Below are 16,389 nucleotides of genomic sequence, written 5' to 3' on the forward strand. Positions count from 1 at the left end.
AGGGAAGCAAACGTTAACTCTTCTGGCCCTGTGCTGCCTAGGAACTTCCTGAGAAATTGTGCTTTTTTTACACCATAATGTAGCAACAAGAAAAGATGTGTTCGTGCACTTAGACAACACACAGCCCCTAGTATATTTGTTATACTACCTTGAGGTTAATGGGTAGTATGGTCTATAGGCACAACATGTTACAATAGTGGCTGCTTTCAGTACAGGTGCATGCTGGACTGCTGGCCGCACAACCACTCTGGCATACAATCCTGCTAAATTACCTTAAGCAACCCCCCATCTTTTAAAACATAAGATACTAACAATTACATTTTGACCACAGAAGATCCACAGAGACACATAAAATACATTTAAATAGATTTATTCTTGGGTATCTAAACATTAAGAGTGGATGTATACTAAAGAAAGCGCTCAAGACAAAAAATAGACAAGTCAGTTACATTGTCATGTTCAGAAAAAGCAACTTGTGTATTTAAAAAACTTGTTCTCATGGAAAATACAATTTTATTTGCATTCCTGGTTACCTATACAAACATTTCCCATACCTGCAGAAACTGCAGTAAAGGCAGCATGCAGCTCTGCAACTAATTCTTGTGTCCTTACAGAAGGGTGGCCAGTATCATGTACAAAATTCAATTTGTGCAAAATAAATCAGAACCAATTTGCAAAATCCAATAAAAATGAATGATATTTTGATATTTTCTCTCACACTATATAAGTACTTCTTAGCTTATTTAAGAATTTTTTTTGCAAGAGCATTGTAAAATATGCACCATCCAGTTTCAGGTTTTTCTACAAAACTGTAGCTATCATTGCTGCTGCTGCAAAACAGATCACTGCAAAGTTCTTAGATTTTAAGTTTTTTATTTCAAAATGTAGGGTATATTAAAGAAAACTATCATACAAATTCTTTGTTATTTTTATTCCCACAAAGTTCTTTTTGTTTTTGACTAGCTTTATAGCTTATACAAATGTTTGCTTTGTTTTTTAATTTTATGCGCTTCCATCAACGTTATCATGTACATATCATGCAGTGTACAGCAGAATTTTAGAAGTGGTAAGTTACATTATGCATATAGTATATGGTTCAAAAAAAGGGCCGGTGGCTATCAGGGGTCAAAGTTCAAGCTAAAAACATTGATACTATTACTTAAAGGGCCAGTATGCACACTTTTTAACATGACCTTAATGAGTAGGACTTGTGCTGTAAATAATTCTTAATAAAAACAGGCAAAATATGTTTGTTATTTCTGGCACTAAACATAAAAATGAAACCAGTTTTAATTTCTACCAGTATTTCCTGGTCCTAGTCAGCACAGGTGAAGCAAGTAAAGCTAATTTCCAGTCCACTGAGAATCCCTCTGATAATGAGCTGCTCAAAGGATTAAGCTTTGGGAAGGGACAATTCATACTTTCATTTAAACATTACATTACAATTCATTTGCAAATGCAGGAAAGAACATGAGCATAGCTTCCTTTGTGTGCAAACAATTATATGCTGCATGTTTCCATATAATTATATAAACACACACACACACATATATATATATATTATACATACAAAATGCATATATGTGAGTGGCACCTGCCAGATCTCTCAGAAGAAAATGATTATTTCATTCTATGCAGATGGCCTATACAAACACAAGTATGTTTTCATACAAGTACTCATACATGTAGCATGTTAGGGCTCTGGCACACGGGGAGATTAGTCGCCCGCGATTTGCCGAAATCGCCTGCGCAGCGTGTGCCATCCCACCGGCGACTTACATTTTCGCCGGTGGGATGGTAGTTCGGGGAGATTAGTTGCCCGTGACAAGGGAGATTTTGTCGCGGGCGACTAATCTCCCCGTGTGCCAGAGCCCTTAAGGGAAAACCCCAGTACAATCAAAAGCATTCAAATGCTAATCATCACCAGATTATTTTGTCTGTCCATAACTGGGCCACATTACAATTGTAGGGAATATTTAAGATAAAGAACATTTCATTTGTGTACATTACATCAAAGATCCACTCTCCATATCTGCCCAACCCTCTAATTAACAGATAATCAATGCTTACAGTTAGGGGCATATTTATCATCCAATGTTAGCTTTAAGCAGTTCCTTGCTTTCATTTTTCCTGATCCAATTTTGCAAAACCCTTGAGTATTTTTTTTCCCATGAAGGTGTTTTTGCAAAAAAATAAAAAGTGTGTCACCTAGTACCCAACAAGCTTTAATTGCCAAAACCTGTCCATGGAAAACAAAATACTCTCTGCAGAGCTAGCATGTAAACATTGGCACAGCACAGATCTTTTCTTTTCTTATGTGGGTGCTGACGGTGTTAAAAGGGTTGAAAAAAATTATATGTTTTTCTGCTTGGCAGGTTTTTTGCATAAAAAATAAATTATTTTTACAAGTGAAGAGAAAAATGCTATATTAAGTGAAATTAATATATTTTATTTTTGGTGTTACTGGTCCTTTATTTAAATTAAATTTAATGCATTTTTCCATAATGGCAAATATTTACATCTAAGTATTCAATAGTATGTCACATTTAGAACTAAAGAATATTGTCTAAAGAGGAGATTTTTTATTAAAAAATCTTCCAAGCATAGTTAGAAATAGCAATCAATTCAGTCTTTATCACAAATAACCTAACCTAGGGATGATAACATGTGGGTCCCCCTGACTGGCACGGAGCTATAAGTCATATACAAGTTGCACATCTCGGACATAGAAAATAAGTGACATAACTGATTCGCTATAATACAGCTGCTAGCATATTACAACATTGCATTTTCATTATGAAATAAACATTATCAGTGCTAGTCCAAATGAAGCATTTCAGCAGCAAGTAAACTATATGCGGGGGGGGGGTGAAAGTTTTTGCTTGAAGTGGCTACTAATATAAGGCGTTGCACTTCTCTATATCTTCAGTATCCTCTGCCTAATACCAGATCCCATATAGTTAGGCCATCCGCTGGTGCAGTGTAGTAAAGAAGAGCCACAGGTTCACTTGGTAATATAAAACAGTCATGGAAATGTATATTATATATACAAACAATTCTGAAAAACATTACAATGGTGTACTGAAAATATTCCATATATTACAGGTATAAGACCGGTTATTCAGAATGTTCAGGAACTGGGGTTTTCCGGATAAGGGGTCTTTCTGTAATTTGGATACCTTAAGTCTGCTAAAAAAATGATTTAAACTTTGAATAAACCCAATAGGATTGTTTTGATTCCAATAAGGATTAATTATATCTTAGTTAGAATCAAGTACAATGTACTGTTTTATTATTACAGAGAAAAAGGAAATTTTTTTTAAATGTGATTTCCTTAAAATGGAGTCTATGGTAGATGGCCTTCCTGTAATTTGGAACTTTCTGGATGACGGGTTTCCGCATAACAGGTCCCATACCCAATAACACATACAAGAAGATTTTTGTGCAAGACTGCAAAAAAGCATAATTCGAAGTAATTGCCATTAAAAAGTACTCCTCGTCAAAAAAAAAAAAAAAAAAGGTTAAACCCAAAAAGGACACTTGAAATTCTAAATCTAGCTATCCACCAAGATAAAGTAATCAAGATCTCTTAACCTATGTCAATAATGCCACTGATTTATTTTTATATATTGCATATATTTTTTAAATCAAACAATCTACCCCTAAAATGGCAGATAGTCAAGACAAATGTTCCCACACTTACATATGTCATACAACTAGTTACCAAAGAAAACTACAAGGGATAATTAGTTTCTAAGTCTTTGGTGGAATTCAGTTCATTGCAAAGAATAAGCCCTAAAGTGGAGAGCATGTATTAACGGCGGAACAGACTATGTAACACCTTTGCAATAGCACAACTCCTTCTGCTATACAGTTTGTTAATGGATAAAGCCTATTATATTTTAAAAGCTTTAGTCCTGCAAAGGAAGATTCATTAGTTTCAAAGTCTTTATACAAAAATATTTTTATGTTAACAATAAATAAATCCCTTAATCATGCTCACAATGACAGATGATCCAGTTCAAAATATTTACACTTTTTTACAAAAACTAGACCAATGGTTTATATACTTTCCCTTATTCCGTCAGCAGTGCATTTGAGTGCATATTGAGCTGTCCATACTAAGACACAAAGTAGTAGCTCAATGATCAGTCATCTCTTAATTTATGTACGTTCTTGGGAGGACTGTAAGGGAATGTTAGATTTGAAAACAACTTGTGATAGATCTATTTTGACATCCTTTATTTTCAAGCTTTATGAAATGGTCACTCATTAATTTTCTGAGGAATACAGCCTTCCATTTCCACAACTTCTGGCCAGCCTTCATATTTGTTTGTGTCCTTATTATTCTTTATGTGCTAGAAATATGGAAATAGAAATATATTTTAACACATGAAAAATATAAATTTTTTAAAAAATATACATTTAAAAAAAAAAAAATTATACATATTAAAATATAAATTTTTATACATGAAAAATATACATTCATGGAATCTTTGATACTATCCTTCACAGATCTGAAGTAAATGTTTCAACACTTACAGAGGATTATTTAGTTGGGGGCTTGCATGCTATATGTGCCAAGGCTATAATGTGATTTTCCCATGACAGTATTCCTTTAATTCATATGCTTTACCCCAACAATTGCTGCAATTATCAGATGCAAAATATAGTCAGGTGGTTAGCCACACAAAGGGGAGGGAAGGTCCTGTGGGATGACAACTCATAGAGACTACCTAGCTCTGGAAATGTTTAAGTGAATTCAGAGGTATATTGCTATATATCTCACAGCAAAATCTAAACCCATATTAAAAAATAGCTGTTATGGAGGCACAGGTGTGATAAATACATGAATAAATAAAAACACACAGCACTTGATTTGGAAATTATTTTTATTAACACATTTCACTACAAAAAAAAAAAAAACCTTTAGGAGACTTGAGTTTTACAACTCTTACAAATGACACTTGGGTATCGTAGTTATTAAGTAAATACTTTTGTACGTACCTGTTCAAATGGACTTTTTGTTTTTATTCCCTTTCCACCAACAAAAACCCAGTTGTCTCTAAAAGCTAAGACACTGATTAATGAACTCCCAAGCTCAGCTATCCGTTTCCGTGCATCATCATTAAGCCTAGAATGTAAAAGAGGTTATTAAAGGACAATGAAAGGTTAATATAAATTAAAAGTAAGTCTAAAGGCATTCTTTTTAAGTACTTACTGCATATCTAAATTCCCAGATCCCTGCTTGCTTCTCTGAGATATGGTGCTGGCAGCCTACAGCAATGTGAAGACTACAGTGACATCACTGAAATCTCTGTCCTTCCTGTAGGCTGCCAGCGGCAGCCTTCCTATTCTCTGAGCATGTGTGTAACTTGATCCTGTCTCCTTTTCTGAGCTACACATACCCACCAGCCAATCAGAAGCGGATCTGCCAGAGGGGAGGGGGGAAGGGAATGAAACACATGTGCAGTATGAAGCAAGGAGGGAAAGGAAGGGAGAATACCTTTTTAGAGATGGCTGCCTGTTCTAGAAAATGTGAAGTAAGTGTGACTGAGTAAATATTTGATTAGGTGAGCCAAAAGTGTGGCATTTTTACTAAACAATAGGAGGACCATTGGGCAGTATGCTTTTTACATTTTGACTTGCATTCTCCTTTAAAATATTGTAATATTAGGGAAGAAATCAATAAAAAGTACATTTTATACTTACTTTGTTGCTCCATCATCATACGTTGCCATTAAAACTATAGTTCCATCTGGAATCTTCTTAAGAAATTCAATAAATGGGCCAACCTCTGGAAAATAAAGCCACTGATTTTGTTGATGTGTGAGAGAGTATCCTTTTGAGTGCTTCTGTCGTATAAAGCTAAAACATCTAGGTAGTTAGCCTGCTACATATACCATTAGGGAGCAGATGTAATGTTTATAGCTATTATATGTGATCCTAAACCTTTAATGAAAATTATTTTATATATTATGTGGCTAAATCTCAACTGACAACTGAACATGACAATTTTCTGCTTATAACTGATGCAATGTAAACATTTTTACGGTTTGCATTTGCTTCGGTATTTGGCCAAAATTAGTTTGACAGGAAGATTAGGAAAACACAATTTTCCAAAAGTAAACCAATATTTATTTACTCTACCTGTATATCCCTACTGATTTAAGAACATAAAAAGTGCATTCAGAGGAATTTAGTCAACTTAAACAACATTTTTGTTTTATTCACATTATACTTAATTAGGGGGATTTATTCACCATTCTCCGAGAGTCAGGAAGTAAAAAACAAATAAAAATAATAAATGTGACAATAAAACAAATTTAAATGCACTATGAACATGACTGTTATTTAGGAGAAATATTACAACAATTTCTCACTATAGCGGTACTACAGTACAAATATTCTTATAAAGGTCACCTTTGCAAAAAAAACAAAAAATATTTACAACTACTTAGGTCTGCAGTAACAATTATCAGTATGAGCTGCTTTTTTTTTTTTTCTTAATACTTTTACAGGTACAAAAAAAGCGCTGGAGTGTCAGTTTTTATATTCCTGGTCTATAAAGTTTACAGTGTACCAGCAAGGCCATTTATATACACATTATTACCTCTAAACTTTTGTTTATAAAACTATAATCCTTCACAATGGTAAAGTTCACTTCACTAAGTGCAGGATATCTGGTTCCAAAAAAATCATCCTTACACTTACCTCCACCCCAAAGGTCATGATATGTTGTCTCTATCAATGCACCTGTTTTTCCTGGAAGAAAAAAATATACTAGCAAATTCTACATATCGTATGTAATGATCTTGACTAATGTACCACAATGTTAACTGGCATTATATAGTAATGATGTAATGATATTACATGCCGATTAGGCAGTTCATTAGGCTATGTATGAAGCCAAATAGAAGACAACCAGAACTTTTTTTTTTTTTTTTGCACAAGGCTGGCGCAGAAAGCAGAGTTACGAAAAACACTGGATTACACTACCAGCAGCTGTTAGAAGAGGGATGCATCCATGGTCTGATCCTCTCTGTGCTCCCCCTCTGGAATTTTTTGGTTGCAAATACAGGTCAATACAATCCATATCAAGTAGTTAGGCAATTTTTTAAGAACTCAGAGGCAAAGACTGAAGCTACTGTCACATGCCACTTAAATGTGATGCACTGTGTGTGTGCTGTGACAGGACTGTAATCAGTGTGCAGATTTAAGACATAAAATTCACACAATATCTACTGTGTGTGAGGTGACAGGAAGATTACCTAATGCATGCATTTTAGTAGAGTGTGTACAAATCTGAGTTTTTACACCAGCAGAGAAATAGTAGCCTTAAACCAAGGGTTGGTAGTCAAGTAGGCAGCAAGCAAGGGTGTAACACTATATCCCTCTCACCGACTTGCACCTGACCATTTTAACTTACCATTTACCAGTGCAGTGTTGATCCCACGGCCAACATTATTCTTGACACCACTCATTAAACTGTGCAAAATAAAATAAAAAGTAAACACTAATGCACTGATGCTTGGATTTGAAGTACAATCCAAATTATTTACACACATTATGCCAACAAACTTCACATAGTTTTACAATATCCAAGATTTAAAGTTCAAGTTCTAATTTAATTTTTTTTAGTTTAATACTTAAAAGGGTTGTTCACCTATAAATTAACTTTTAGTATGATGTATTGATATTCTAAGACAATTTGCAATTGGTCTTCATTTGGTATGTTTCTTCAGTTATTTACCTTTTAGTTCAGCAGCTCTCTAGTATAGGTATTTTACCAGTTATCTAGTTAAAAGGGTCTTATCTACCCTAGCAATAAAATTGTAACCTCACAGAGCAAAAGGTAATGGCTGCTGGGGTCAATGACCCTCATTTGAAAACTGGAAAGAGTCAGAAGAGGAAGGCAACCAATTCAAAAACTATAAAAAATAAATAACAAATACTAATTGTAATGTTGCTTGATATAGGCCATTCTATAATATATAAAAATATATAAAAGTTACTTATAGGTGAACAACCTCTTTAAAGGACAAGGAAAGGTTAATTCACTGGGGGGTACCAATGTTAGGCACCACTCACTGAACAACTAAGTTTTTTTCCCAGGCAGGTGTATCCCTAGTGCAGTAGAGTAACATCTGAACCTTTTACTCTACTGGGCAAGTGTGAGCTAAATGGGTTACACTAGAAAGATGGTAGAGATTTAACTTACTAGTGGGGTGCTTAACAAATTGGCATTTTCCCAATGAATTTGCCTTTGCTTGTCTTTAAAATCTTTTAACCCTTTAAGTGCCAGCAGAATTTGACATTTTGGTTCCCCTCAGTGCCAGACGTTTTATAAACATTCTGTGCTCTCTCAATTTACTGGGAGATGGGTTAAGTTTAGGTAGGCAAACTATATATTGTTTTTTTCAGGAGAACCTGAGCTTTCCAAATCTGCCAGAGTTTTTGTGTATTTCCACTTTTGGAACAAGATTTAGAGCTCGAAATACAAAAAAAAAAAAAAAAAGAAAAATGTATATTTTTCATGATATAGGGATTTATACCAGAAACATATTTTGTTTTATGGACAAAAATTTAACTGATTTGGAAAGCCTCATGTCTCCCAAACGTGCCAATACCTGATATGTATAGTTTTATGGATATTTCTGACTTCTATAGATCAAAAACTCCCAGCAGTAAATTACCAAATTTTCAAAGCATTACAGCAGAATACAGCATACTTTAGATTTCAAAGCCAAAAATCCTGGAACATTAGGTTTACACCAGGAAACCATATATTTTTGAAAAGTACACATTCTGCCGAATCCGAAATGGATAACTATGTCTTCCAACTCCTAAGTGCCAAACGGCAATGCTTTCCTGAATTTAAAAGTTTCTATAAAAAAATTATGAAAATTCAAAAAAATCACCTCAAAGTTTCCATTTTCAAGCACCTTATCTCCCACATAACATTAGGTACCAAGAAAACACATGCTAAATATGAAAGCCAAGGGTCCACTGAACAGTTTGATGCCCATTGTGCATAGGATCACCAACGTATCTGGCATGTAGACACCCCAAAAGGAAGTTAGTACATACAAATTGTCCCTGAGATCTCTTTAGCTACTGAAAATTCAACATGTTTACTGCATTTTCTGTGGGATAAAAACACAAAACACACATTGACCCCCCCCAAAACCATATATTTTCGATAAGTACACATTTGGGTAAATTCAAAATGGGTATCCATGTCTTTCTAATTCAAACTACAGAGTCACAATGCTTTCCCAAAATTGCTGGTTTTGATGAAATACCTGAAAATCGCATCAAACCTTCCACTTTCAAGCACCTTACCACCCACATAACATTAGTAACCCAGAAAACACATTCTAAATATGAAAGCCAAGGGTCCACTGAACAGTTTGATACCCACTGTACATAGGATCACCAATGTATCTGGCATTTAGAGACCCCAAAAGGAAGTTAGTGCACAAAGTGAATACGCTGCAATATAAGCTACCGGCATGTGTATCATGTGCCATAAGACCCCCTAACAGTACGGAGACCCTAGAAAACCATAAAAATGCACCAAAATCACAGAAAATGTAATAAAAAAACAAAATAATACACAAAAGGTATTGCACAGTGCGGTTAGCGAATACGCTATCCGCAATGGCAATAAAACATTTTTTTCCAGGCATGAATAAAAACGATGCGATAAAAAAATACAAAATTACATAAGTGTGTATGTACACTAGGTAAAATGTGTTTTGTATGTGTGTGTGCAAGTAAGTGCTGTATGTGCCCGACTTTTCCTATGGGGCCCCTGGGCGATCGCGCCCCATGGGGCAGTCGTTCCCCGCCTCTGCTCGTTGTCTAGGGGCTGGGGAACGAACCGCTCCGCCGCTCCCAAACCCGGAAGTGCAGCAGGACATAGAATCTACGTCCTGTGGCGCTTAAAGGGTTAAGTGTACAGAAACTGTATCTATTTTTTAACAATGTTTTAAAAGAGTTAAGCACATAGTTTGAACATAAAGAATATGTGTAATTATATGAAATAAATTGTTATATAATATTACTCACAATATCTAAGAATATGTCTAATAAGTTATGAAACCTTAATAAGATTGTAATTAATTTTAGCAGACCTATGAGAAAGAGGAAGAATGTAGGCTCAATATAAACTTTAACAATGAAAGTTAAACAGAATTAAACAAAAATTACTTACATATTATCATCCACACAAATCTTCGGTCCAACAACATTTGCAGCACCACTTGCAATTTTAAAAGCAAAATGTTTCTCTGGGCACACTTTAGAAATACCACATCTGTATCTTGGGGCTTTAGTAGCTGTGTATATAAAAATGAATGTTTAGAAACTATTTACTGTACAGGTATTCAAATAAACGTCAATAAAAATGTGTAGATTATGGCACTAAACAGGGTTACGTAAGGGCTACTTACACCTGTACTAAATTCTGAACACTATCAGTCCATAGATTATGCCTGTATAGCACTGGAAAAAAATACTTTAAGGATCTATTGCAACAGAAAAACAAAATGAAACATTTTTACTGAGACATTAAGTGGCAGATTTACTAAAAAAAAAAAAAAAAAAAAGTGTCAAAAATCTGAAAACCTCTAAAGCTTTAAAAGCAAAGAAGCATCCTTCAGGGAAGGAAAGGATCTGCCATTGACTTTTAAATGATCTAGGCACATTTTAGCTGATAAATTGTTGGATTCAGATTTTTAGCTTTGTCACATAGAAAATCTTGAAAACTTCACAACTTTTTTCTGCAAATTTTAGTGCTTATAAATCAAAATCAGATAAAAGAAACAAATCTGACTGTTAGTAAATGCCCCCCTAAGGGCCTAGCTAAATGTAAGTCAACCCCTGTCCACCTGTCACTGCTTCCTATAAAAATAAATAAAAAATGCACTATTTAAAGGGATACAGTCATGATTTTTATGGTACACTTTTTATTTCTAAATTACACTGTTTATATAGCAAATAATTCACTCTACCATTTAAAATGTTATTTTTGAACCAACATTTTTTTTTTTATTTGTAACAGAGGCATGAATGCAGCTATTTAAGTGCATTGTAGGGATGCACCAAATCCCAGATTCGGTTCGGGATTTGGGCCGAATCCAGCCTTTTTTTTAAAGGATTCAGTTTCGGCCAAATTGAATCCAAATTAGCGTAAATTAGCATTCGGAAGGGTTAAATGGTAGGGAGAAAATTTTTTTGCCGTGCAGCAAATCCAGATCAGGATTCAACAGAATCCGTCAGGGTGAGTTCAGCCACACCCAAAAAAGTGGGTTTGGTGCATCCCTAGTGCATTGTCTGAGATTTCACCACTACACATTAGACTGTTTTCAGTTCTGGAGGAGTCCCAAGCCAGTCTGATATCTACTGGGAGCTGCTATCTTGCTACCTTCCCATTTTTCTGCTGATTGGCTGCTGGGGGGTGGTATGACTCCAACTTGGAGCTCAGCAGTAAAGTGCAACCGAAGATTATCAGAGCACAGGTCACATGGCTGTGGCATCCTGGGAAATGAAATTTCAGGATTAGATATAAAAAAAAAATCATTTTTTTAAAAAAATGGATTTCAATTCTGCTGGAGAAGCTCTATTAACTGATGTGTTTTGAAAAAAACATGTTTTCCCGTGACACTATTCCTTTAAGACAGCAGGAGGTATTTCTGAGCAGAAAGGGCCTTTTGACCACTGCTATTTTCTAGCTTTTTTATAACACCCAGGGTGGGGCAGACTGTGGAGACAAAGGCTAGACATCTTCATAGGATAGCAAGAAGCAAAGTTGCATGGTTAATAAATATAAACACAAATACAACAAAAAGCTAAAGGGTTATCACTTTATACTTTTTTTACTGATTATTTTAATCACAAATTACTGGCATCTCGGGTCATCCAAATAAAGTTATATTCCATAAATTGGAGCATAATGCCTAAAATGTAATACTAGAAACAAATAAAAATGGAACAAATACATATGCTCAAAAAACATGTAATGTTTGGGTTCTCTGTTTAAAGGAGAACTAAACCCTAAACATGAATATGGCTACAAATGTCATATTTGATATACCGCACCCGCCTAAAGTTTCAGCATCTCTTTAGTAGTAATAATCCAGACCTTTACATTTGCCACACTGGATTTTGTTTGACAGTGACACTTGCTCAGTGGGCTCTGGTCAGCTGATGAGAAGCTGAGCTTAGGGCTTGTCACAAATCATCAAGCAGAAAATGAGGTTTGCCTATAATATAAGCTGATGTTACAGGGCTGATTATAAATTATTATTAATTGTGATGCTAATTGCACTGGTTTCAGAGCTGCCATGTAATGTGAATCTGAATAAATTACTGATCAGCCTTATATTGTGACATTTATATTCTACAGTATATTGTGTGTTGGTCCAAGTAAGCGACAGCAGCACAGAGCATGTGCAAGGGAATCAGCAGAAAGAAAAGATGGGGGGCTACTGGGGCATCTTTGGAGGCACAGATCTTCCCTTGGGCTGGTACAAAAGCACAAAACAGAATGTACAATTCTAGCCTACTTCTGTACGTAAACTTTAGTTCTCCTTTAAAGGGCAAAGAGATCCTACATTATCAGGTACAAAACTTTAAAAGGATAACCACACTACACTGAGATGGAGGGGGGGAGTGGTACATCCTAACCGCCACAGTAACCAACATTTATCCCGTTTTACAGAAACTGATAACAGGCATACTTACTTGGATGTGCCACTGTGTCTGGGGCAGACCTTGCTGCAAACAAAAAACATTAGAAAAATATGATGTGCTGCATATTTACCTTAAAATAATATTCAGAGAAGGAAAGCACAAGGCAAGGCCATACATTAGGTGCCATAAAGTAATGATAGAATGTATGAATATATGAATAAAAAAAAAGTCAAGTCACACATTAAGCTTTAACATCACTAGTCTAGACTGGGTCACACTAGGTGACCTCTAAATTTGGACCACACACATGCGCTAGTAATTATGTGCCAATACAAAAGTAAGTGGTTGCTGTTTCAATCAATTACACATACACAGAGTTGGATACAATCAAACAGTAATACCTTAAACATTAAAAACAAAATGAAAAGAGATGGAATACTGAATTATGTGTAGCATATGGCAATCATCTTAAAATTAGTTTACAAAAGATAACATTAAAGAAAAATAATAAAGTGTGTGAATGGAACCCAGGAAGCAGCACTAGTTTTTCTATATATAATAATCGCTCTGCCCATATGCAGGGATATTTAAGCTGCTGATTTGGCCCCTTCAGACCTAGTCAGCAGCTTATCTGCCTATGCATTGGCCCTCTACAACAGATATGACCAGACTGGGACAAGGACTGCTTTGGCACGTTGATACGGTCATCTCCTGGCAACTGCATAAACGCCCATCATGACCTGATGGTTGGCCCTAGGCCAGATCACTGTACCAGCCCGATACAGTCACCTATGTGTTTCATATTTTTGTTTTAGATGGAATTTATCTAACCAACTAGCTGATGAAATTGTGCATATGTTACTGGGTAGAACCCAACTAATGTGTATTGGTTTAAAATGTGTTATGCAATGTAACCACCACTGGTTTAAAACATATTATGCAAAGTAACCACTACTTTGTTTAGTGACAATTGTTTACAATTACAATCATTATTATTAATATAATTTAGCAGTAAAAAACTTTTATTATTTGTAATTTAGGATGCACTGATTGCAGAATTTATTTTGGGATTCAGACAAAATCCAACCTTTTTTTGCAGGATTCAGATCTGGTTTGATTTTGAGTTCACGGAACCCATAAAAGCAGATTTATGGCCAACCAAATGTAGCACTTTTACTTACAGATGGTGCAACCTAGGGTTCAGATTTTGTTTTATTAATAATAATATAATCCTGGCTAGTACATGAGCATTACAAAGTAAAAAAAAAACCTTCAGATCCTAAACAAATATGCCCTTAGTCCCTCCCCAAATAATAATATCAATCACTTACCAAAAATATTACCCAGATTTGAATACATCTTTATTTCAAATACTTGCGATATGACATAAAACGTCAGTAAAAACAATGCAACAGCTATAACAAACTTTATGGCACCTAGAAACAGAAAACAAAAATAGATAATTATAGCATAGTTTAATTGCAGATTTTAATTTTTCTGATAAGAGTTTTTCAGGGCCTTCGCCCAGAGAACTTTAACCATATTTTCCAATGGTAAAGACTTTCCAGTTTAAAGAGTACTTTAATGGGTCAATGAATGGTTTTATGAATGCAGTTAAAGGACAAGGAAAGGCAAAGTCACTTGGGGGTGCCAAAATGTTAGGCACCCCCAATTGACTTTAATCGCTTACCTTGTACCCCGGGCTGGTGCCCCTGTTAGGAGAAAAACAGCACCAGCCTGGGGTACCTGTAGCAAGTGCTTCCTCCTATTTGCCAGCAAATTCCCAGGACCGGCGCATGCGCATTAGAGCGAAAAGCCGACTTTCTGTTAAAGGTCGGCTTCTCACTCTACTGCGCATGCGCGCGAGCGAGCAATACAGGAAGGAGGAAGCGCTGCAGCTACCCCGGGCTGGTGCTGTTCTCTCAGAACAGGAGCACCAGCCCGGGGTAAAAGTTAGGCGATTTAAGTCACTTGGGGGTGCCTAACATTTTGTAACCCCCAAGTGACTTTGCCTTTCCTTCTCCTTTAAGTATAATATAAGTTGAAATAAACAGCCAAGCCAGGGAAAATATTCAAAGTAACACAGAACCCAGATGATTAAGCAGAATAGAAAAGTCTCAGATGAAACCTACTATGGCACACACACAAAGAACAGGGTGGACAGGTATGTTTGTAGTGAGGAAGCAGTACTAAGTTAAAACATGGTAATCAATACTTCAATTTGCTTAGGATATTGCAGCAATTCTGTAAACCCATCATTTGTCATCTTTGTCAAGGTAACCTCTAGCCCCCAGGTGGATCAAATTCGTCCATAAAAATAGCATAATGATGAAACAATAAATTTCTTGTACTTTTTCACGTCAAATGCTGTGAGTGGTTTGTGTTTATTTGCTATACTAGGATCACCTGATGGGAAGGGCAGGAGCTACAACAAGGAGCTGGCCGCAACTGCAAAAAAGTTGTGCTCAATGCTAAAACTGAAGTTAGCAAGATCACTATAACTTTGGATACAGTGTTTGTCCAATAAGTCATCCAAGACACTTAAAGGGGAAGGAAAGGCTAAGTCACTTGGGGGTGCTAAAATGTTAAGCACCCCCAACTGACTTGAATTGCTTACCTCGTACCCCGGGCTGGTGCCCCTATTAGGAGAAAACCGCACCAGCCCGGGGCACCTGGGGCGATGTGCTTCCTCCTTCCGCCTTCGTTAAGCCTTGACTGTGAGTCAGGCGCATGCGCAGTAGAGTGAAAAAGCTGACTTCTCTGTTAAAGTTCGGCTTTTCACTCTACTGCGCATGCACGCGCGTCGAAAAAGGAATGAGGAAGCACTGCAGGTACCACGGGCTGGTGCTGTTCTCTCCATAAAGGGGCACCAGGCCGGGGTAAAAGGTAAGCAATTCAAGTCACTTGGGGGTGCCTAACATTTTGGCACCCCCAAGTGACTTAGCTTTTCCTTCTCCTTTAAAGGAGAAGGAAAGGTAAAAACTAAGTAAGCTTTACCAGAAAGGTCTATGTAAATACAGCCATAAGCACCTCTATCTAAAGAAACACAGGATTTCTTGTCTCATTTTTTGTAAACGTGTTCTTTGGTTTCTGACCCTTCATTCCCGGAGCCAGTGTCTGCGCTGCTCTGCTCTGCTCTCTCCCTCCCCCCCCCTTAAGAATTAATCAAACTCCCTTAGGAATGAGTAATCTCAGCTACCAATGGCTAGAGCTGCAAAAGGAAGCTATGAAGACCAAGCTAAAATGGCAGCTGCAATCTTAAACGAGGGAGCTTCTACGGTTCTTTACTCAGGTATGGTAATGCTTTCTGCAGAATAAATATAGCGTTTTAGGTGGCACTAATGTGGGGAACCTATTGGCATTAAAATGCCAAAATGACTTCTCCTTTAAAGGAGAAGGAAAGGCTAAGTCACTTGGGGGTGCCAAAATGTTAGGCACCCCCAAGTGACTTTAATCGCTTACCTTGTACCCCTAGCTGGTGCCCGTTAGGAGAAAACAGCTCCAGCCCGGGGTACCTGTAGCGAGCCCTTCCTCCTTCCGGCTTCGTTTTGCAAGGACTAAACAAAGGCGCATGCGCAGTAGAGTGAAAAGCCGACTTCTCTGTTAAAGTTCGGCTTTTTCACTCTACTGCGCATGCTCGTGCACTGAAGAAGGAAGCACTACAGGTACCCCGGGCTGGTGCTGTTCTCT

At 36.6% G+C, this 16,389-nt stretch overlaps 1 protein-coding gene across 2 annotated transcripts in view; it reads right to left on the reverse strand.

Annotated features, from left to right (window-relative positions):
• Nucleotides 1-354: 354 nt before the first annotated feature.
• fam3c (FAM3 metabolism regulating signaling molecule C) overlaps nucleotides 355-16,389 on the reverse strand; it is a 44,181-nt gene continuing 28,146 nt past the window's right edge. Inside the window, 8 exon segments of one of the 2 annotated variants that reach the window (NM_001017106.3) lie at nucleotides 4,066-4,358; nucleotides 5,008-5,134; nucleotides 5,713-5,797; nucleotides 6,715-6,765; nucleotides 7,430-7,488; nucleotides 10,220-10,343; nucleotides 12,751-12,783; nucleotides 14,031-14,135. In NM_001017106.3, the coding sequence (NP_001017106.2) occupies nucleotides 4,266-4,358; nucleotides 5,008-5,134; nucleotides 5,713-5,797; nucleotides 6,715-6,765; nucleotides 7,430-7,488; nucleotides 10,220-10,343; nucleotides 12,751-12,783; nucleotides 14,031-14,135 (677 nt within the window). In that variant the 3' untranslated portion in view covers nucleotides 4,066-4,265. 2 annotated transcript variants of the gene reach the window in all.

Source organism: Xenopus tropicalis, chromosome 3 (genome assembly GCF_000004195.4).
Source record: "Xenopus tropicalis strain Nigerian chromosome 3, UCB_Xtro_10.0, whole genome shotgun sequence".
In the NCBI taxonomy this organism is placed as follows: domain Eukaryota; kingdom Metazoa; phylum Chordata; class Amphibia; order Anura; family Pipidae; genus Xenopus; species Xenopus tropicalis.